Source organism: Numida meleagris, chromosome 6 (assembly GCF_002078875.1).
Source record: "Numida meleagris isolate 19003 breed g44 Domestic line chromosome 6, NumMel1.0, whole genome shotgun sequence".
Lineage (NCBI taxonomy): Eukaryota > Metazoa > Chordata > Aves > Galliformes > Numididae > Numida > Numida meleagris.
The window spans coordinates 2,880,231-2,901,845 of NC_034414.1; the positions used below are offsets into that span (position 1 = coordinate 2,880,231).

Consider the following 21,615-nt stretch of genomic DNA (forward strand, 5'->3'; position numbering starts at 1 on the left):
CTTCTAAGTATGCCCCTTGCATTTTGGATCATTGATGCAAATGCCATCACATCTAATCCCTGTTGCATTAGGAAAATGCTTTATTTTGAGGCTCTTCCTACACAGCTATCCAGTGTGCATACAGCTGCTTTGTTTCTCTACAGGGATTGTACATCAGAGAGAAACAGTGGACGGTTTAGAGGCTGATATGGACCCTGATTTTGGAATCTTTTCTCAAGTCTAGTCTGAGGTTTGTAACAATCTTTGTGTCCTTGGCAAACCAGTTCCTTTATGCCACAGTTTCCCTTTTAATATTAAAGAAAAAAAAAAGGGAGCAGTATTCTCATCCTTAGATACTGCTTTCCTGGCACACACAGCCTTTTGCAGTAAAAACATCCGGACCACTCCTCTTTGCAGCAGGGGTTGCCTGTTGCTGGGTATGGTTGTACTGTGCCACAAACATACTGTGGCTCTAGACTTTACCACAGTGCAATCTGGGGAACATCACTGGAGATACTGAGCAAATATGGATAGCTGGTGACATTCCAGGCAACATAGCTCCATGAACAAGTTTAAGGTGTTCTCCTAAACAACACAAATATGCAACCTACCACTGGACACCAAGCAGTGTCACAGTGATGAGGCAGGTCCAAGACCAAGACCAGAAGTCAGCTCACAAGTCATGGTTAGGATCAGGTCTGGTGATTGCCAGGCACATTCAGAGGGACGAGGCATGGTAGGAGTCAAGCGAGGAATTCAGCCCAGAGGCTGAGATCTGGATCAAGATGCTCTGTAGACCAGGCAAAAACCAGAACACCTCAAACACAAAATCAAAAGGAGAACAACAGCAACAACCTAGGCTTGGGTTCAAATAAAGCTCCTAGGCCTGTGAGTATGGAGATGGGGGTTTCAGGTGAGGCTGATTAGGGCAATTAATGCTTGGTAGAGCACTGCTGGTGCTGACATGGATCCTGAGAGCGCGGCTTTGAACCTAGATAAAATCCCAAACGTGTCTGCTGATTATCTTAAGGAACTTGTAATCAATGATATTAAAGAATCATATAAAATGAAACATTTTTATTTTGCATTAGTGTGGGGGGAGACTTAACAACAAAGAGCTCAACAGACTCTGGTAGATCTTATCTCTATGAGGCCTCCGGAGTCTGGAGACAGGGCTAAGGTGTAAACAGAATACTCTTTAGTATGCACAGCTAATGTGGTCACTTCTGGGACAGTTAAGCAACCCTTTGTTTGTTATCTACGTTGTTGTGAAGAACTTAAGGATAATTATCCGTGAGTGGATTTACTGCTTACGAGTGAAGGATATATAAGGTGTGTGTAAAACACAATAAAGAGAACTTGCTATTCTAAGAACTTGCTATTCAGAAACTTGCTATTCTGATGCCACACTGACTGAGGGAATTCTGCTGTAACGGGACCAAGCGCCGACACATTAGAACAAGAGACACTTTGAAGGTGTTTTAGCACACTCTCCATCACAAGTGAGAAAACAAGTTTTACTTCCTGGATACTGAAAAAAAAAGATATTCACTCCATCAGAAAAGGAAAACCATAATCTGCAAGTTTTCATTTACTTTATTACCATTAAACATCTGCAGTAAAAAATAGACATAACTCACTTTCCAGAAAAGGGAGATATCTCTCTTTCCTTGGAATAGATGCTACAAAATACCTCTAGAACACATACAAGTGAGCTGATTAATCCAGAATACAATTGCTTTATTTTAAACCACACTCTCTTCAATGTATGACAGTAGACTCTTCTATGAAATGTGCAGGTTGAGGGAAACCTCGCTAAATGTAAGAACTGCAAAAATATTGATGCCTGTATCTGGGGAATCTAGAAGAACATGCTAGGAAAAGCAGGTGTAGGTATTAGTCAGATTTAGTGGCTTTGTGTTGCGCTGAGCCAGAGCTACTCTATCAGCACTTGGATGCAGCTTTTCCCACTAAGTAAATGACCGAGAAAACACTTTCCTCTCTAGTGACTTTCTTAAGGCTTCCTTCACCTCCTTGTTCCTCAAGCTGTAGATCATGGGGTTCAGCATGGGAAAGACCATGGTGCAAGACAAAGTAATCAGTTTGTTAGTGTCTGAAGAGTAGACGGAGGTGAGCCGTAAGTACATGAAGAGGAGGGAGCCGTAGAAGAACCCAATGGCTGTGAGGTGGGAGGTGCAGGTGGAGAAGGCCTTGCGCCTGCCCTCTGCTGCGTGAAGCCGAAGGATGGTGCCGAGGATGCAGGTGTAGGAGATGACAATAACCAGGAAGGTGCTGGTTTGTATGAAGCCACACAAGGTGAAGAGAAGCACCTCGTTGACCTTGGTGTTGGAGCAGGAGAGCTCCAGCAGCGGGGGAATGTCGCAGAAGAAGTGGTTGATGGTGTTGGAGCCGCAGAAGGACAGGGTGAACGTGAAAGATGTGTGCACCAGCGAGGTCAGGCCCCCGCTGAGATAGGCCCCAGCTACCATGGAGGCGCAGGCCCGGTGCGACATGGCTACGGAATAGAGAAAAGGGCGACAGATGGCCACGTAGCGGTCATAGGCCATCACAGCCAAAAGGAAGCACTCGGCATCAGCCAGGGCGGCAAAGAGGAACATCTGTGTGGCACAGCCCAAGAAAGAAATGGTGGTGCGCTGTGCTACAAGATTCACCAGCAGCTTGGGAGCAATGGCAGAGGCATAGCTGAGGTCTAAGAAAGATAAATTGCTCAGGAAATAGTACATGGGCATGTGAAGGTGGGCATTGAGCCGGACGAGCACGATGATGCCAGCGTTGCCCCCCAGCGTGGTGACATAGATGAGAAGGAAGAGCCCAAACAAAGAAAACTTCACCTCCCGACGGCCGGTGAAACCCAGCAGAATGAACTCGGTCACAGCAGTGTGGTTCTCTTCAGGCATTTCCTGCCTTCATCTTGGCCCCTCAGCTCAGCGCTGTCCAGCGGCTCAGCTGCTCAACAGGCATAGTGGTAGCACAATTATTTTATGCACAAGAGCAAAAGGAACAAGCGGTGACATAAAGCATAGTCAGACATAACACTGAGAAGGACATGGAGCAAGAATTTCTGCAACACTCATTCCATGAGAAGTTCTCCATTCTAGAGAAGATAGATTGAATGAAACCTACGTAAAACTGGGTCTTCTTAGATATTTTTAAATACTTGAAGCCAAAGAATTGGGTCAGTTAGAGTTTTACATGTTGCACAGCTGAGAGGAAACAGTATTTCATACAAAATAGGCACGAGATACACACCTGAGTGAGGCATGGGGATCAAACACAGGGTTCTGTTTTCATTTTCTATTGCACGTTGCTCCTCATCTTTTCCTTCTTTCTAAATGCTTTACGTAATATGAGGGTTGGGTGAAGGCTCTTCTCTGATTCAGGCCAGTTTTAGAACTGAAAATAAATGATGAGCCTATAAATTGGATATTTTCTGTATTGAATCTTTTTAGATTTAATGGTCACGTAATTATTTTTTGTAGAATGTATACAGGGAATTTAAATGGTGTTTTCACATGTGTCAGGGAACACATTCCTCCAAATACATCCCCTAGAATATCAGGTTTCCGTGAGAGTTTCACCTGGGAATCGAACTGATGAATTTAACTTAATCTCCCAAAAGCAAGTTCTACTCCTCTCCACATGATCTTGAGTAAGGATTTACTTTTGTTCATATTTCTACTCACAAAAGGAGGTCTACAAAGAGACAAGCAAGCAGAAGTCACCAAAATAACTGCAGATTCCAATGCTGTGCAGAGAAAAAATATGAGACAGAAATGTGTCTAAGGCCATAATTAACATCCCTGATGAAGGGATGAGAGGAAACGCCTGCGTAAATGCTAAAGAAGGCAGAGGTTACTGCCCCAGAGCACAAAATCTAGGTAGCAAGGAACAAATGGGCATCACTGCTGCTCTCACAACCAAGCACAGGGTATAATCCCTTCAGTGAGCCAGGCAGCCTTCACCTGGAACTCAAACAGAGCTTGTTGCCACCACTGCTGGATGGATGCTATGAAACCAGTGGGGGTAGGGGACCACATTTTATGTTGGAGGAATTCCACTCTGCATCAGTGAGAAGCTTTTATTTGCAGTCCATGGCAGTTTATATCTTTCAAGACAGGTGCACTTCAAAAACAAATGTTCTAAGAGATACAGAAAATTAAGGAGGTGGTAAATCATTGTCCTTGCCACCTCTCCCTTTCCCTTCTTCTACCCGTCCCCCAGCAGATTGAAACTCAACATTACTTACTTTCTGTTTCGCTGTCCCTCGGAGGTGGCGTGTCACTTCAACACAAACAATGGAAACATCATCTACTCCCTGCAAGATGGATGAAGCTTTATCACTGAAAGGGACCTCTATGACATTAAGAACTGGCAAGAGGTCACATTTGTGCAGCAGCAGAAGGATCCAGCCACCAATGACTGAAGCACCACCGCAGGCAAACGCTGATATTGCCTCTGCTGTCCCTGTTTGCAGCCACCCCAAAGTCAGACCTACCCGGGGAGGCTCTGAGGACCGCCTTGCAGCAATCTGGGTGCGCAGCGATGGGAAGGATTTATCACAGCACCCATGTGACACCAGGGATGTGGTCCCTGTTGCCTCTTCTGCTGGATTACCTCATGCACAAAGGACAGCTGAGCTCTCCGCAGCTCCTGGGAATAGAACTCCATACGGTTTGGGTTTGGTTTTAGGAAGAACTTCAATAGCCTTCTCCTTCAGGAGCTGCAGAGTATCCACATTATTGTTGTGCTCCATGAATTTTTAGGTTGGAAACGTGTTTGTCTTTTTAAAAATAAATAAATAAACAACCACAGCTTGCGGCACAACGGAAATCATCATCCATTCTCACAAATCACTTCATGCACCACATGGAAAAACCCAAATCTAAGCCATTTGAGCCCCGCTTCACAGCAACCAAAAAATTCTTCCTGTTACAGAAGGAGAGAGCAGAATGAAGACGGAAACGGGACAGCAAACTGTGACTAATGGGCAGAAAGGCAGAAGGGTAACACATGGATTTGGACACATTTAGGAAAGAAGCGACTGCTGGGAGAGCACGTGCATGTGAACTATTGGGTCTTGATGAAAAAAAAGCAACAAACTGAAGCAGGGTGGTTACTCACCGTCTCAAAAGAGGAGGGCAGAGTGATTGTCTGCAACAGAAAGGGAAATCATTCTGTGAATATTACATGTTGCATTTTCCCTCCATAAAGAGGGAAATATCTGAGAAATGGAACGCACCAACCTTCCTCAGCAAGGGAGAAAGACACCGATGGAGCTGAGTTGCGGAAAACCTGTGAAAACCATGTGAGCACAAACTGAAATTAGAAGCATAAAGCACCCTTGTTCCTGGTGAGAGAATTAACCAATTCCAAATTTTTGTAGGCTGTCCTTTCAGCGATGAGTTTGTCAATTACAATTTTCTGTGAGGCCAAATCTTGAAATAGTAAAAATATCCCTAAAAGTGCTTCTTTGGGATTTCAGAAAATACTTTCATCAGAGCTGAAAAAGGTACATTAGGAAGAGTACCTGATGGCGGTTGTCTCTGCCTATTTATGCTCACCCCAGGCTCCTCCACGTGCCATTTGAGGATCCTATGTAGAGCTTTCTGAGTCCTACAGTGTCTTCAGGACTGCAGTTTTTGGGGTTACATGTCTGAGCTTTTGCTGCTAGCCATGTTTCAGCCCAAACTACTGGAAGAGCTGTGTATGGGTGAAAGAGCATGGCTAACAGGCTTCCTCTAGTTGGGCTGGGGTTGCTCATTGTCTACTGCTGTATTGAATGGGAATCTCAGAGAGACTTTTAAGAGTTTAGAGCCTTAAAGTTGTTTTGAAGAAACTCTCAAAGTCTGCTGGAGGCTAAAAAACTTAGATTTGACCATAGGAAATGGCTAAGTCTCCTGGTGACAAGGAAAATCTTAATGTTGACATGAGGACTTTGTCTCAAAGTCAGCTTTAGATAAGACTAAAAGTCTGCTAGACGCTAAACCTTAAAGGTGACTTCAAGAAAACCTTGAAGTAGAGTTTAGGAAACTGCTGAATTTTGCTAGAGGCTCTAAAGATAGTCTTCAAGTCATCTTTATGTACATTTTACAATGATGTAATTTTATACATATTTGTAAATACACACACAATGTCTGCAAGGCAGTTTCTGCCTTTCCAAGAAGAGTTTGGAGCCTGATGCACTTCCTTAGGTATCCACATTCCCCATCCCTGCTGCTGGGGGTTTCTGCTGTAGCAGGTGGGCCAGGACTGGACCCATCCAATTTGGGGATACAGTGGCTCCTGCTCCACGTGCAAACAAGGTGAGCCCTGCAGCAGCACAATCCAAATAGACAAACAACAACAATAATAATAAATAAATAATAATAAAAAGCATGGAGATGGACTTTGAGACAGCCAAAGGGCCACTGATTTCAGAACAGTTCTGTACCTGCTGGGCATTTTGGCAATCCCCATGCGGATATGCAGCCCATTACACCACCCCAGCAGACCTGTAATTCCACATTGCGCCTTGGTTCTCATGCCAAGTTCTTAATCATTTTTGCCTATCATAGTAAATAAGGCATCTTTCATTATTAATTTCCTTGAGTTGTTTTTAGCTAGAGGAAACATGTGTGCCTCTTAACACAGGTACAAAGAAGTAGACATGAAATGGAGAATGCATCACCCAGTGCCCAGAGACACCACGACCAAGGTGGGCCAATACTCAAGGCTACTTTAGTAAACACTCCATAAACATTACGATGACTCCATATACAGTCTTTAATATCCAGTTGCTCATAAGGTAGAAAATGCATTAGCAATATGACTTAGCTGGCAATGACACAACAGCACCCTTTATAACATGGAAACAGCCTATTGACACAAACCCCAGCACAGCAGCATCAAAGAGCAGGAAACTCCAATTATGCAAAATTTTCTCTAGAAACAAGGCCTAGCCTATTAACAGTCAGAAACAAATTGGCTGCTGGAGACTTTACATCATGTGGTGGTGTTCTATTTTTTAAATATGCATCATGCATGAGCTTTTTATTTATTGTTATTATTTTAGTCTTCAGCCAGCCACTTGGCCTGGATTCAAGTTAGAGATTTTTTAGAGGCCAAGAATAACAAGAACTTATAGAGTTTTCAGTTTGAGTTTGGGGGAGGTCTGGAGAAAGACACCAGCACCGTTGGGATCTGCAGTGATTTAATCTCTGCACGAGACCTGTACTCCACCTCTTGTGTTCATCTGAAGCCAGCAGGATATAGGGATTTATCCTTTATCCAGCTCACTGGGTTTTGTTGCACACCATGTGAGTGAACCAAAGCAGAGCCCTTAGTTTCCCACAGAGTGTTTTCTATCCATTAACCTCAAATGCAAGCCTTCAAAATCTTCTCCCTGTTCATCCACATGCTAATCTGTATCTTCGGTTATTTGAAGAGCTAATATAATCCACTTCAATGCTTATTCATAACAACATAACATCTACTTTGGCCGTGAAAATCATGGAATATCCCAACTTGGAAGGGACCCATAAGGACCATTGAGTCCAACTCCTGGCTCCACTCAGCACCACCAAAACGTTTCCCACTGGACAGGCTGGTCCCAATGGTTCCCACTCGCACCTCAAGAAATAATTGGGAAAAGCATAAAATTCAACAAGTAGGAAAGAGCACTGGTTCAGGCAGGCTGGAATTTGCTGTGTAAGTAGCATATGGGATGCTGGGTCCTGGATTCTTTATCCCAAGGCAAGCAGTCGTCCTGTCCACCTGCATCAGGCCCTATTAGTGCCACTACGTTGCTTGATTGAGTTGTTCTTCAAAAGAAACTCACTGGAATTCATGTGATTTTCCACTTATCATCCAAGTCACTCATAACCACAAACTCTTTTGGGGGTCCATATGCACCATCAGATGATAGAAGCAGGTAGCATTTAGCACGTGCTGTCCACGGACATCAATAGTACTATCGTCTTTACATTTCCATGCATGTAAACTTGTCTTTGAATGCATAAATCCCATCCCAGTAGGTGATGTTCATTTCTGTCAGATTCTGGAAAGTCCACTCTCGGTGGGGCTGGATGTGCCCATCCAATTGCATGCACACAAACATCTCCCTGGGAAAACCCCAGAAAGATTTGGGTAGATGTGGTGAAGATGTGTATTTGTGCCCAAGCTGTATTGGTGCTATTTTAGAATAGCAGTGAATAATAAATGATTCAAAGAGTTTCTGCTGAACTAATAAAAAAGTAGTCTTGGAAAAGTGCAAATAGGCTGAAAAATCTTTAAGGAAGAGCGGACCACATTTGGCCAGTGCTGCTCTGAAGGTGATCAGCTGCCCCAGACCCAAGTCAATCTGAATTTAGGAGGTCTTTACAAAAACTGGCACCTCTTCAAGGCTGACAGAGTAGTTCCTGAGGACAGTGCCACCATCAAACACACGGGCACTGTTGGTGTCCCGCCACCGGTACCCTTCTCCAGGCAGGTAGATATCTCTCCATGTTTGCCCTTTTTCTGTTATTGGAGCCACCAAAACCTGCAGTGAAACAGACAGAAAGAAAAAGTAACTTAGTGCCTGCAGGGTCAGTTGAGGCATTGCAGAGAAAATCAGCAACTTTGGATCACAGCTGCAAATAAGAGCATCCAAGTGTGCAAGCAGCAGAGGTCATTGTTCCCATGGGCAAGGTTTACTACACTGCAGTGAGAAGAGGTGATACAATGTCCTTTATTTGACCTAACTGTGAGAGTCCATCCAATTTGTATTTTGGAAGAAAATGCACCATCAACAAGTTGTGTAGTCTCCATCCAACGCATATTTTGGAAGAAAAAGCCTCCAGAGTCCACCCAAGTCATACTTTGGAAGAACACCTGAATTGAAATAACATCAGAAATCTGAAGTTTCCAGAAAACAAAGCTCCTGCCTCTAGGTTGAGCAGGCCAGGATGGATGCAGGAAGGCTCAGGCTCACACAGAGCAGTTTTTGAGGAGATTTTGTAGAGTTGTGAGGAATTTGGTGGCATACAACCCCTATGCCATGGAGGGAATTTTTGGCAGACGTGGGAATTTCTCTTTTCTCCCTTGATCTGTTGCTTGGGGGGGATCCAGTTGAAGACACTAATCAAGAGCTAATGAAGAGCCAAAGACAATCTGACACCAAGCCAAGCAGAAACTTAGATTGTAATTAGAAAGAAACGTGTTGTGGGAGCTTTAATTCCAGGCTGCCCAGAAGCTGGGATTCTAAAGCTCTCCTCTCTGGGAGACTTGGTCTGGATCTAAACCCTAGGAAGGGTTTTTCTCAGTATATACAACATGATGGACTGCATCTCAAGCAACATACATTTGTTTTATCATTCTGTGGACTCAAGGCTCTTTTGGAGATGCAAGAGATTTAGCAGCTCAATGTCTTCAAATTGTTATGAAGTCTCATCTGGTTGCCTTGGTGCATGGGTAATTGCATAAAGATATTTAAAAAAATAAAAGCACAAAAAAATTGCTTTTGTGAGACAAATTAGTAAGTCTCACTCAGAGCTTTGTTGTAAGGAGAAGTGTTTTCAGAGTCCTAAATTAGCTATTTGGCAAGAAAAGCAAAGCCTTTCTTGAAAGGAGAAGAGAGAAGAAAGAAAGAAGAAAGAAAGAAAGAAAGAAGAGAGAAAGAAAGAAGAGAGAAGAGAGAGAAGAGATGAGAGAAGAGACAAGAGACAAGAGACAAGAGACAAGAGACAAGAGACAAGAGACAAGAGACAAGAGACAAGAGACAAGAGACAAGAGACAANAAGAGACAAGAGACAAGAGACAAGAGACAAGAGACAAGAGACAAGAGACAAGAGACAAGAGACAAGAGACAAGAGACAAGAGACAACTTCTTTGGCTTGACGACCAAGGCTTTGATTTAAGTTTCTGCAAAACTGGGTGCACATGATGAAGCAAGAGAGGATGACAAGGGGGCAGGAAAAAGAAATCATGAAAAAACAAATTCCAGGAAAGCCAATAATTGAAGAAAAGAAGTATAAAGAAGCAGAATTAATGTATGAGATGCACTGATTATTCAACTCCTGAAACTCCATTTTTTGAGTTCTTGGTCAATCCCTGCACCAAACGTGGATGTTCCTTGGTCAGCAATGTCACAAGACAACATCGTGGTGTTTGGGTCCCTCTGGGGAACACTTCTGGGCCCTCCTGGCCTTTATAAATGTACTTGGCAGCACAACCCAACCTCTTGCAGCTTCCACTTTAACTCGGACAGCACTGATGGGAAGCAATGCCAGTATTTTTTTTTACTGAAATGGTGCCACTTGTTCCTTTGCTGTTAAGTTTCAATACATTTTACTGGAAGGATTCAATGGGTTGGAAGTGTGCTGCCAAGACATGCAGATTACAGGGGTCTGGAAGTAATGAATGTACAAATCAGCCTGGAAAAAAGAAACAATAAATTGAATTTCCAACAAAGGTTATCCTCCCAGGCCAGAGTTACCCCCCCAAGAAATGTGGGAGACAGCTCAGGAGCAGGAATGCATTGATGATGGCACGAAATCATGTTTATGAGCACCCTGCAGAGGATGCTTGCATGCAGCACGATGCTCAGAAAGTTTATCCCAGCATCCTAACACTTAGCCTCACCTCCAGCCACACCAGGACAGAACCACCTTATGTATTTTCCAGTAAATTATTATTAATTGTGCTCCAAATGGCACTAAATCAGGCTCTGGAGTGCATCTTGATTCTTCCAGCTGCCAAAAGCCAGTCTGGAAGTCAAAATATCCCCATCTGGTCTCTCTTCCCCGCCAGCTCGGGCTCCTTTTGAAGTAAAATTGGGCGAGGTTTTGTTGGCCTCACGTGGTGCTTTATCAGAAATGCTTGGCCCGGCCACGCTGATGGAGCAAGCCTGATGTTTTACCGTATTTTGGGAGCTCTCAGCCAAGCCATAGCTTTGCAGCTCCTGGGAAAGAAGACTGTTTGCTGCATTTTTACCAGGAATCTCGCCCTGCTAACACAGAGCAAATTTCTGCCCTGGCCACTTCCATTGCATCAGGGATTCTTCTGTTACAGTGATTTGGGGAGAAGGAGCTACGTTTCAGCTTGCTTGCAGTTATAACCAATACCAAAGAAATGTCTCTTCTCTCAAACAATGCCATTCCAATTCACTTACGCTAAGGATTTGTAGTTTTAAAGCGTCCCACCTGATTATACGAGCTTTTAAAGAAGTAGGAGAATATTTTATCAGTTTCCTGCAGAGATGCAAATTCTTCTTAAAAACAAACCCCCCAAAAAACTATAAATCAAATCTACGGAATTTGCAATAAGAAAGTCAAGCTCATAGATTTTAATATTGCTGTATTGGTCAGAGGCTGTGAGCAGAACCTGAGAAGATAGATAACTCTGCAACAGAAGTTGCTCTGCTGTTAAAACAAGCAACAAGCTCCTGAAGAACTTGGCTTTTGAGTTCTGGATATTTTTAGGTAGATTGTACTCCCTCCCACACCTGGGCAGCATCCCTGTGCAAAGGCAGCACAGGATTTTGCTGCAACATTAATGTAATTGTATAAATAAATATTTATGTTTTCATGAAAAAATGCATGTAATAAAATATATCTTTATATATTAACTGCCAAAATCTTGAGCTACTGGGATCCTGCATCCAGGCAAAGCAGCAGTGTAATAGCAAAGCAGCAGTGTAATAGCAAAGCAGCAGTGCCGAATAAAAACTCTCCTTACAGAAACGAGGGGATGAGGCACAATTTTCTTTCAAAAAGTCTTTCAGAAGAATCCAACTGCTTTTTCAAGATCCATTTTCGATTTAAGGCAGCAAATCACATTAATCTGTGTCACCTCTGTGCTGGATGCACGCTTAGCAAGCTGTGGTAGAATGATAATGTTCACCTAACTTGCAGTGGCCTTATTAAAATCGGTGGCTTTGCTTACAGTGCTTGGGATAAATAATATTTACCCCACTGGAGTAAAACATTCAAGTGTGAGAATCCCATAGGCAGCATGTGGATAGGGTGGTTCAGCTGGGACGTGGATGCCAGCCTGAACTTGGGACCCAGGGTCTGTGCTCTCTGTCGTGCCTCCTCTGTTGTGGATCGTACATAGGAATGAAAAACTCCAAAACAAGGCTAGAGGAACTCCCTGGAGGAACAATATCAGACTGGATGCTGTGACCGATCAACCTTGGATGAACCCTTGGCTGTAGCTCCAAGTAGTTGAATTAATACCCCAAAAAGAGGGGGGGAGTGGAAACTAGCAGTGATGACAATCAGGAGGTGCCCTCAGGAAGAAAGAGCTGAAAAACACCCTGCTATTTAAAAAAAAAGTCTTGTTGACTCTCCATTTTGAATACATTCTGCATTCTAAAGCTGAAGGAACCAATGGGACTCCACCAACCTTTCAGTTTTGAGCACCCTCTATTTGAGCTCTGTATTTGGAGAGAGGATGTGAAAGGGTGGATGGACAACTGCAGGAAGCTCTGTATTTTCCCAGATTACCCTTTGGGGAAATTGTCTCTACGTTCCCTACCTCATCTCCAATGAGAAATTCATCCTCAATGGTGAAAGCAGTCGGGTCCGTGGGACTGAGCCACCACGCTGGGCGGAAGATAGGGTACCCTGTACTAAGCCATTCCTCGCTGTATTTTATGATGAGTGGCACCACAAAGTCCCTGTGCCTCTGTATGCATTGCCGGGTAAGATTCAGGACCTGCACAGGAATGGGGGATAAAAGGAACACATGGTAAGAGGAATCCACAACAAAGCGAGAGGAAAGAAAACAAACGCTTGCTTAGCGAGAGATCACTAAATTGCAACATGGCCCTTCTGATGGCTGCCAAATGGGATTGATATGGCGAATTTTTGCCCATTTAGATGTGAAAGCTGGCTGGCAGGGTGACATCTGCTGGGGTGTTGATGTCCTTATCTAAGGGAACAAACTCTGTTGCTGCTGGTAAAGCTATTTGATGGCATCCTCTCAATGTTTGAGGAGTCACTTCCTTCCTTGAGTGCTCGAATGGCAGCATCTCTGGGGAAATTCTTCTGAACATTGGAAGAAATCTTGAAGGCCAATCTGTGGGCTTCATGATAATGTAGATATCAACTATTTGATCAAACTGTAATTAAACAATTCCAGCAACAAAAGCAAAAGGGGGACAGGTATGATGCTGTCATACCCACAGGTCTTGTGGGTACCAACCATGTGGTTGCACACAGCCAAAGCATGAAGTGGTGAAAACTCACAACAGTTATGCAGAAAAAAAAGCAATGTTGAGATCATGCAATGATACATTGCTGGCTTTTGTGGGTAGAATCATTAGCACAGTGAATTTTAGCATCAACTTTCCCCAGCAGGGTCTTTTAATGGATTTTTTTAATGGCTTTTAGGGCAGATTTCTTCCTTAAGGGACAGATGTGCCCTCTTCTCCGGAACATTGGTGTACGTACCCAGGAGTCACAGCAGAGCCAGGGTGGTGTGCCAAAGGCCATCACAGGGAGGAATGTCACGATCTGCAACCACCTCACATACAGCTCCGGGTCCTCTGGGGTGTCACCAGCCAGGCTGCCTCCTGCCAGGGACAAGGAGCTGAGCAGAGCTGCTTGGGGACATCTCATCACAGGAAGGGTCAAAGCAACCTGCTCTTGATGCAAGCAGGATGCATAACCCCATTGCAAGAGCAGCTGAATCCCCACTCCTGGGTTCTCCTTCCTTGACCTCTCTTTGAATGTCCTAAAATGGCTGGAGATGGATGTTTGGTGGGGCAGATACTGGGGATGAGGTCTGGGGAGATAGTTTCTAAGTCACAGCAGAACACTGTAAAAAAGCATTTCTTTTCTGCAAAGAAAAATATGTCAGAAAAATAATAGGTTGTCCTGCCACTTAGATGTGCAGAGCAGAAGCATTGTGGAAAAATACTCCAGTCTCTCAAGGCTGCCACCCAATGTGACATTCAAGGGGAAAAAGCAGGTGGCACAAAGTTTCACCCAAATCCTGCACTAGGATTAAATTGCAATCACCAAAGCGTAGATGATGACAACACAACCCAGCAAAGGATCATAGTCAGGTAGAACCTGATCAGATCAGTTAAAGGAATGGGACAGGTAGAGGGTAGTCAGCAAGAAACCCTAAAACTGCTTCACCAGAGCATGGACAGTACATCAACAGTGAAGGGCGGGCTGGAAAAAAGCCAGTAGTCCTCAGAAAGTGACATTTGTCCCAAGATGGGAAAGAAAAGATGTTGCTATTGGTATCCCAATGAAACAAGGCTGAAATATGTAATTTGGGTCATGTTCGTAGTGGAAAGTGGTGGAGGGGCAGAGTAGCTACTGGTTGATCAGAAACATGTGGTGGAAGTAGATTCCAGTTCCTCCCCAAAACACCAGAGAGAGGCTTGGAAAGGACAGGAGGGGGTGGGTAAAGGGAAGCATTCCTTGGCCTATCTCTCTGCAGTCTGGGGCAGCTTTCCCCTGAGGTGACAAAATCCCATCACCAAACTGCTCCAGGAGGGCTTGCACAAGCTATCCTCAAAGCTTTTTTCTTCTGGAGGCTGTGTGCCATGACCCCATCCACGTAGGGACAGAGTCCCTCATCCTCTGTCCCACTGACATTAGCCAACAGATTTAGCATCATCTCTTCAGGATGCCACTGGCCCATTGTAATTGCCCAAGCCTTGTTTTCTAAGGAAAACCAACTGAAAATAGAAGCCAAATAGAAAATTGCTCAGCACCACCCCTTTTCCAGGGCTGTCTGCAGCTCTGTTGGCTCTGACCATCTTCAGCATGGCCTCTGTGATGACTTCTGTGCTCATGGTGAGGTCTAAACAAATAACATTTACCTCCAAGAAAAGGGGAGAAATGAGCCGCTCAGCCCCCATTAGATAATTATGTTTCAACCTCTGTAATTATTTTTATTTAAAGATCTCGTGCCATTGTGCTTCAGAGCAGAAATACAAACTTGGATCAGAGCTGCTGGCATATTAGGAATAGCTCTTTCCCATCTGGGAGCCTGGGCAGGCTGTTTTCCAGCTGTTGGCTCCCTCCTCGCTTTAGTCAGCTCAGTTTTAGCCCAAGCAACGCGTGCAACGAAGGATCTCTGCATAGGGCATCCCCTGAGAGCTGTCTGTCTGTTAAGATTTACAACGTGGTGTTCTGTTTTCAGTTCCTCAGCCCATTCCCTAGTAACCTTCAATCCAACCAAAATGGGGTTCTGGGAGCAAAGGGCTTGAAGCTGCCCTATAGCCACCAAGCCCATGCTCCTCTCATGCAAAGTGCTGCAAAACTCCCCCCTGAAAATACAACGATGGCAAGCAAGGAGGAAAGAAGATATTACCCACTACATCAGGAATGAAGAAGTTGTAGCCCAAAAGGCTGTAGTGCAGCGTGGAGGGAATTAACCCCTTCAGTCCAGCGTGGCTCCAGTCTGAGTGCAGCGGGCTCATCTGGACAAAGAGCGGTAGATGACTAGATCTGGGGGAAACAAGCACAAACCCAATGTGTTTAGAAGGATCTGAATGGAAACCCTAAGACTTTTGGCTGTCTTGGCAGTCACTGTGGTCAAATGGGCTCCCCAGCCACTGAGGACCTTCATGGAAGGGAAGCCAGTGCTCTCCAACGCATCTCCCACCTGCTGCACCTGCTGAATTCAGCCAGTCTAGTTCTTCTCCTTCTTGATGGTGATGGGTGATGATCTTAGGGGTCTTTTCCAACCTTAATGGTTCTACGATTCCGGAATGTTCCTCTAGATCTCCCACTCAAAGTTTTCATCCTCCTGGCTCAACTCCACAAGAGTTGAGATCCCACCTCACACTCATCCTCTTGGCACTCCCTGGTGGGAAAACACTCTCCAAAATCATACCCAGGACACCAGCTGGAGTGTCCCTTCAGCCCTGGTCTATGAGGTGCCCCAAATCCAGAACCTGAACCCCGCTGTGATGCATCCTACAGAGAGGATTTCTCCTCCTGGCTTGCATTCATGCTCATCTGTTTTGCATTGAGGGGCCATCATTACTGACAGTGGTTTTGTCTGTCTGCCAGAGGGAAACATTTTTTTCCCCATGTTATTATTATTTTTTTCCAGTAACACTTCTATGTGTGCAGCTAACTTGGAGGGGGGAATCATGTCTCCAAACAGCCCAGTATAGAAGACAGAACACTGCCACTGCATTTTAGGCAACCAAAAAGGGTCAGGTCCAAATCTTCATGACAAGACTTGGCTGCAAAAACAGTCTGGAGCTCATCTAACCGAGGAGGATTTTGTCCTGACTCTATCCCCTCCTGGATGGGCTAAAAACACTTACAGAAATGGTTATTTGCCTTACTCTGGTTTTGCGGATGGCTGAGGAGTCACCCACACTTCCGGCAGCTGCTGGTATGGGTTCATTTTCAAAGAAAAAGCAGATTTACACCCTTGCTATTGCTTTCTCACACAGTTTGCCATCAATTCCTTGTACAAAACATGAAATCGGTCATTTTGCACAACAGCGCTCATATCCCTTTCCATCTGCTAAACATCACAATAGAGGAAAAAAAGGGGATCTCAAGGCATTTTTCAACTATTAATGAGTTCACCCAGCTATGGGCTATCCAGGTCAGAAAACTACAGTCATTTGGCACCACAGACCCTTACCACCATGGGGATTTGCAGGATATCCCTCCCTCCTTAAATGCCCATACAGGATGCAACGCATTTCTATCGCATCTGGTGTTAATGCAATTAAGCATCATTGCGTGGATGCGTTTTTATGCCCTAAAACATTATTCAAAAAAAGAAAAAAAGGAAGCGGAAAGATGAGAGAATCACCTTGATGCTTTCCTGAGCATCTTCCCATCACAACCCACCTGGCACCGACGCTGATGACGGTGGCATTCCCCAGTGACACCAGCGCAGCTGCCAGCATCTCAGCGTATTGGTCACCAGCCAGCTCAGCAGGAGGGGACATGGCTTGCTCCAGGAAGGCGTTGCCCTCAGCACCCTCAAAGATAATGTACATGGCACCCAACTTGTGCTGCAGGCTCCGGGCATGGGACAAGTACCAGCTCAGTGCCGCCTCATTGGTGATGTTCAGGCGGGCACAAAGCCGTCCCTTCCACGTGGTCAGCAATGGGATCTGCAGCAAATGGTGAGAGATATTGGTCAGACCCTTAAAACATCCAAAAAGTGTAGGGTGCAAGGCTAGAGGGGGGGTGGCACCGCAAGTGGCATCGGTGCAGTGCATAAAAGTGAAAAATTCCTCCCCGCAAGGTTCCCAATTGAATAGCAAACTGGTGGGTCATTAAAAATAAAAGAAAATAGAGGTGCTGGGTACCATACCGAGCAGCCACCATAGCGGGGCTGCAGGCTCAGCCAGTAGCCGGTCTCACCATCCCGCAGCAAGTGCAGGAAGAGCGGGGCAGCGATGCTGGTGTAGGGGGACAGAGTGATGGAGAGCCGCAGTGGGAAGATCATTGCCGGGTCCCAGGCATGGGGTGCACCATGCCTCTTCCTCCTCTCTGTGGGTACATGGTCCTGAAGGGAATTAAAATGGAAAAAACTGTTCTGTGCGAATGGCAAAGCCATTGAAGTCAGCAGCACTGTTTCTATGGGTAAAATCCCAAACCAACCACAAACCCATGAAATTACCGTGGTGGAAAGGGACCTTAAAGATCATTGTGCTCCAAGCCCCCTGCCATGGGTAAAGCTGCCAACCACTGGATTAGGCTGCCTGGGATCCCATCCGACCTGGCTTTGAACACCTTCAGGGACGGGGTATCCACAACCTCTCTGGACAAACTGTTTCAATGCCTCACCACCCTCTGAGTGAAGAATTTATTCCTAACATCTGTGTTGTTGATAAAGATGTCGAAGTGCAGCGGACCCAGGACAGACCCTTGGGGGACACCATTCATCACCATCCTCCATGGGTAAAACCCCAAACCAAGCTTTCCATCATTGAGAAAGGATTCTCAATAAATCTCCCACTCAACCAAAGGAACGCTTTCGCATTTCAGAGGGACTTGAAATTGCTCTGTGGGCATTCAAAGCACAGGGGCTGGCAGGATGGGATGTACCGTGGTGGCAAGTGTGGCTGTGCCATGCTCCCCCAGGGCCAGGACCCCCTCCTGCATCCGATGCCGCTTCAGTCTCCTGGCCAGTGACCTCAGACCCCGCTTAATTTTGGCAGCTGAACCCACTGGGCCATCATACCACCAGATAGGAGACCTGTGGGATGGAGAACACATGGGGTCTGCACGTTGGGCAAGCAAAGGACACAGCATAAGAGGCATGCGAAATTTAGCGGGTGAGAAAAAGCAGCAAAATGGAGATTTTTGATAATTTAGGCTTGGAAAGCAACCCAGTAACAGGGGCAGGGGGAATGGCTTACCCCAGCAGGGTTGTATCAGGCAGTGCCCGTGCTGGTCCTGCCAGTTGGGCGCCCACATGTCGGTGTGCGGTCGTGATGTTGGGGCTGATGCAGAGCACGTAGTGCAGGGGGCCTCCAGCTCCTCCCAGGCAAAAATGCCAATGACTCTCCAGAGAGAGGACCAGGGGCACATCAGGTGCCACTGTCACTGTCACTCCTTTGGGGTCAAAAGAGGGGAAAATAGTGCTCAGCGAGCATCTTTGCATCAGTGGCCATAGAGCGGCCCCAGTTATGCAAGAGAACCCAACTCTTCATCTCTCCTTGTTAGCCTCTTTTATTCATTTGGATTTGCAGTATTTCTGGCCTTTTTTCTCTGTATTCAGCTCATGCGCTCGGGTTCACCTCTTCCTAAAACGATCACTTTGCGAGCAAGTGATTTTGGATGGATATCTGAAGTTTGGCACGCTATGGAACAGTCCAAATATCCACCCAAACTGACAATGGCAGCCTTATCCTAGTCCACATCCAGGATCCCAAATGCGTGCTCAGGACACAGCAATAGACATTATTCCATGCCAAACTCCCCATGGGGTGCTTCCTGCAGTCGCTGGCACAGGCTGCCCAGTCACCATCTCTGGGAGTGTTCCAGAACTGTGGAGATGTGGCACTGAGGGATGTGGTCATGGAGGGGGTGGATTGGGATTGGACTTGGGGGTCTTAGAGGTCTTTTTCAACCTTAATGGTTCTATGAGCTGTAAGAGCAGCTTGGGCTCAACATCCCAATTCTCCCATAGTGATGGAGCAGTTTGGGATCCATCCCTTCAATCCTGCTGCCACTAGTTACTCCGATTGTAAAATATTTCACTCTCTGGGATAGGAACTCAGCTCCTTAATTGCTTTATAAATGCATGAGGGATAGAGAGACGCAGAGATTAAGCCCACAGGAAATCAGATGGGGAAGCCACAATTACCTGTTGACCCTAAGAAGTATCTCTCCAGCACAGGGCCGTACCCCGTGGGGTTTTTCCTGAAATCTCCACTGACAAAGGGCTGCTCTGGGCTCTCAGCACTGTTGATGGGCCAGTGCTGGGCGCGGAGGCTTGCACCTCCATACCATGAGACATTGGCCATGGAGAAGCAATCCTGCAGCAGGAGAGAGATGAACCCATGTCATGACCTCATATTTTACCAGGAAGAACAACCCCAAACCCATAGACTTTGGGGTTTTCCACTCCATTATTTTTTGCTTTCTATGTATGACCTGCTAGAAGCTTTAAACTTTTCCTACTTAGGAACAAGAGTTGATCATTTAGGGAAAAAAAAAATAATAGAATTCTGCACAAATGCTTTTGTAGGATGTGGGTTGATTAAAGGTATCAAATGGTGTGAGAAAGAAATTGCATCCAAGGTCCAGACTTAAAGTTATAGACCTTGAAGGCCACGAACATCTTAACTCGTTCATTTGAAGTGGAAAGTAGCTGACTGCCGTCCTTCCCCCCTACCCCCATTATGCATCTGGATGCATCTGCATTCAAAACATCTGGGCAGGGGAACGCAAACTCTGAGCCAAAGATCGTTTTAGCTATTAAAAAAAAAAAAAAAAAAAGAGGAAAAAAGAAATTTCTTGAAATGGTACTGTTGTGTGATGCCCAGTGCTCCAAAGCCTCTGAGAGTTTCCCTTCCCTGCCAAAGCAAAGGATCAGCAGGACTTAGCCTCCCGTGTGACTTGGCACGTGGAGATGGGCCCCTAGAAATCTGGGGGCGGTTGGGGTGGGTGGAGGTGGTCCCCCTGCATCCCATACGCTGCCCAAAGCCTACTGCTGCCGCGGGGGCATCACGAGGTTAAGCCTGAGCAAGGGGTGGGGAATGGAGATGTAAATTATTCAAGTGGAAACGCTGGAGGCCCAGAATAGCTGCGCTGGGTGTCAGTTGAACCAGTTACACCAGCTGGGAGAGAGGGAGGGAAAAAAAAGTGAACTCACTCTTAACACTTAGCTTTCCTCTGGATAATGTTTTCCAATGGGTTTTTTTGCAATTAAAATGGAAGGAAAAAAATAAATCTATTCTTGCTCATCCCCTTGAGCGCCTCCAAATTAACAAAGCAGCTTCTCTCAGATAATGCCATCCACTGGCATGAAGCCATGCCAGGAAGCAAAGGTGGAGCTTAAAAGAATAGAAATAGCCCAACGAGGGAAAAAATACTCCAAAGAAAATCCCCATAAATTTTCATCCCAGCAGGAGCGTGGCTGTGCCTGGGGTTGGCAGGGACCCTCCTGAGCTTCCCTTGTTTCCTCCACTGCTGTGTGCTCCAATGATTATTTATCTGGTCTCCATATGAACGGAGCCTGTGGTTATTCATGATGCACCAGGAGGAGGCAGCGCTGTGGGTACATGGGGTGCACTGGGCATCAGAAACAGGATTTTCCTCACCCACACCCTCCAGCTCTACAAGGCAGAGTGCAACCACACTGGGAAATTCTGCCTATTGGCCAAACCTGGCTCATTTTGCCCCAAAGCAAAGGAGCAGGGCAAAGGAGAAAGGCATGGAGCTCCCCCTTACCTTCAGCATCACATCGGGGCGCAGCGGGGTCCAGCGGATGCCATAGCACTCGGTGCCAGGGACTGGGGTGGGATGGAGCGAGATGCGGAGCTCGGCTTCCTCCTCCCACGTGTAGCAGAACTCTGTGCCGTCCTGCCAGCACCGATCCCGTGGCGGAGGCGGCTCTGAGGCCGGCACGCTACCCACCGTGATGGCCACCAGTGGCTGTCCCGTCGGCAGAGCCCGCAGGAGCAGGCCACCGCGGCGGCGATCCCACAGCATCCCGCTTGCCCGGCCTCGCAGCACCCACTCCTCCGGGGGCTGCTCCAAAGCCTGCCAGGAGATGATGCCGATGGTCATGGCAAAGAAGACGGCCACGCCGAGGCAGCCCAAGGCACCTTTCCAGGGCTCTGTCAGCTCTCTGATGCCAGAAGTCCAAGCAGCTTCAGGGATGCGGCCGGTGGGACGAGCGATGGGCATGGTGCGGTGCTGCGGGATGCTCTGGTTCCTCTTTCTCTCCCTTCCTCTGCAACAGCACAAGAAGGAAACACCCCCCCCTCCCCTTCAACCTTGAATTGCTCTGAAAGAACGCACGGAGTTAAAATTCCAAGTGGGAAGGGAGGGCTCCTCACAGCTTGTCTTGAGGAATGGCTGCAAATAGCAAAGAGGTGCTGAAAAATCCCCCTGAAAAAGTCTCGCGGGGTGCTTGGAGGAGCGGGGATGGGAAAGGTGACCCCGTAACGTGACACCGGCTTTCCATCCTCATTTCCCC

At 46.2% G+C, this 21,615-nt stretch overlaps 2 protein-coding genes across 3 annotated transcripts; both read right to left on the reverse strand.

The window, feature by feature from the left end:
- LOC110401949 (olfactory receptor 5AS1-like) lies at positions 1,950-4,239 on the reverse strand. 2 transcript variants are annotated; one of them, XM_021403520.1, is made up of 2 exons: positions 4,233-4,239; positions 1,950-2,887 (listed from the first exon to the last, which is right to left on the reverse strand). In XM_021403520.1, exons 1-2 carry the CDS (start codon positions 4,237-4,239, stop codon positions 1,950-1,952), a joined length of 945 nt encoding a protein of 314 aa, XP_021259195.1. The 2 variants fall into 2 exon arrangements, with proteins under 2 accessions (XP_021259195.1, XP_021259194.1); XM_021403519.1 differs by lacking the exon at positions 4,233-4,239 and having other exon boundaries at positions 1,950-2,897.
- LOC110402182 (SITS-binding protein-like) lies at positions 8,334-21,323 on the reverse strand. Its single transcript, XM_021403948.1, has 10 exons — positions 20,865-21,323; positions 19,276-19,447; positions 18,326-18,521; positions 18,012-18,162; positions 17,275-17,469; positions 16,803-17,071; positions 15,295-15,431; positions 13,413-13,534; positions 12,496-12,675; positions 8,334-8,518 (listed from the first exon to the last, which is right to left on the reverse strand). Exons 1-10 carry the CDS (start codon positions 21,321-21,323, stop codon positions 8,345-8,347), a joined length of 2,055 nt encoding a protein of 684 aa, XP_021259623.1. The 3' UTR covers positions 8,334-8,344.

What these genes read in the sequence shown, in the direction of transcription:
- LOC110401949 (XM_021403519.1), bottom strand. Translation starts at nt 2,897, where the DNA reads ATGCCTGAAGAGAACCACACTGCTGTGACCGAGTTCATTCTGCTGGGT.
- LOC110402182 (XM_021403948.1), bottom strand. Translation starts at nt 21,323, where the DNA reads ATGCCCATCGCTCGTCCCACCGGCCGCATCCCTGAAGCTGCTTGGACT. An exon ending in CCTGATACAACCCTGCTGGG is followed by an intron (nt 18,163 to 18,325) that starts GTAAGCCATTCC and finishes TCCATCCCACAG; the next exon opens with GTCTCCTATCTGGTGGTATG. An exon ending in CAGCCACACTTGCCACCACG is followed by an intron (nt 17,470 to 18,011) that starts GTACATCCCATC and finishes AATTCCCTTCAG; the next exon opens with GACCATGTACCCACAGAGAG.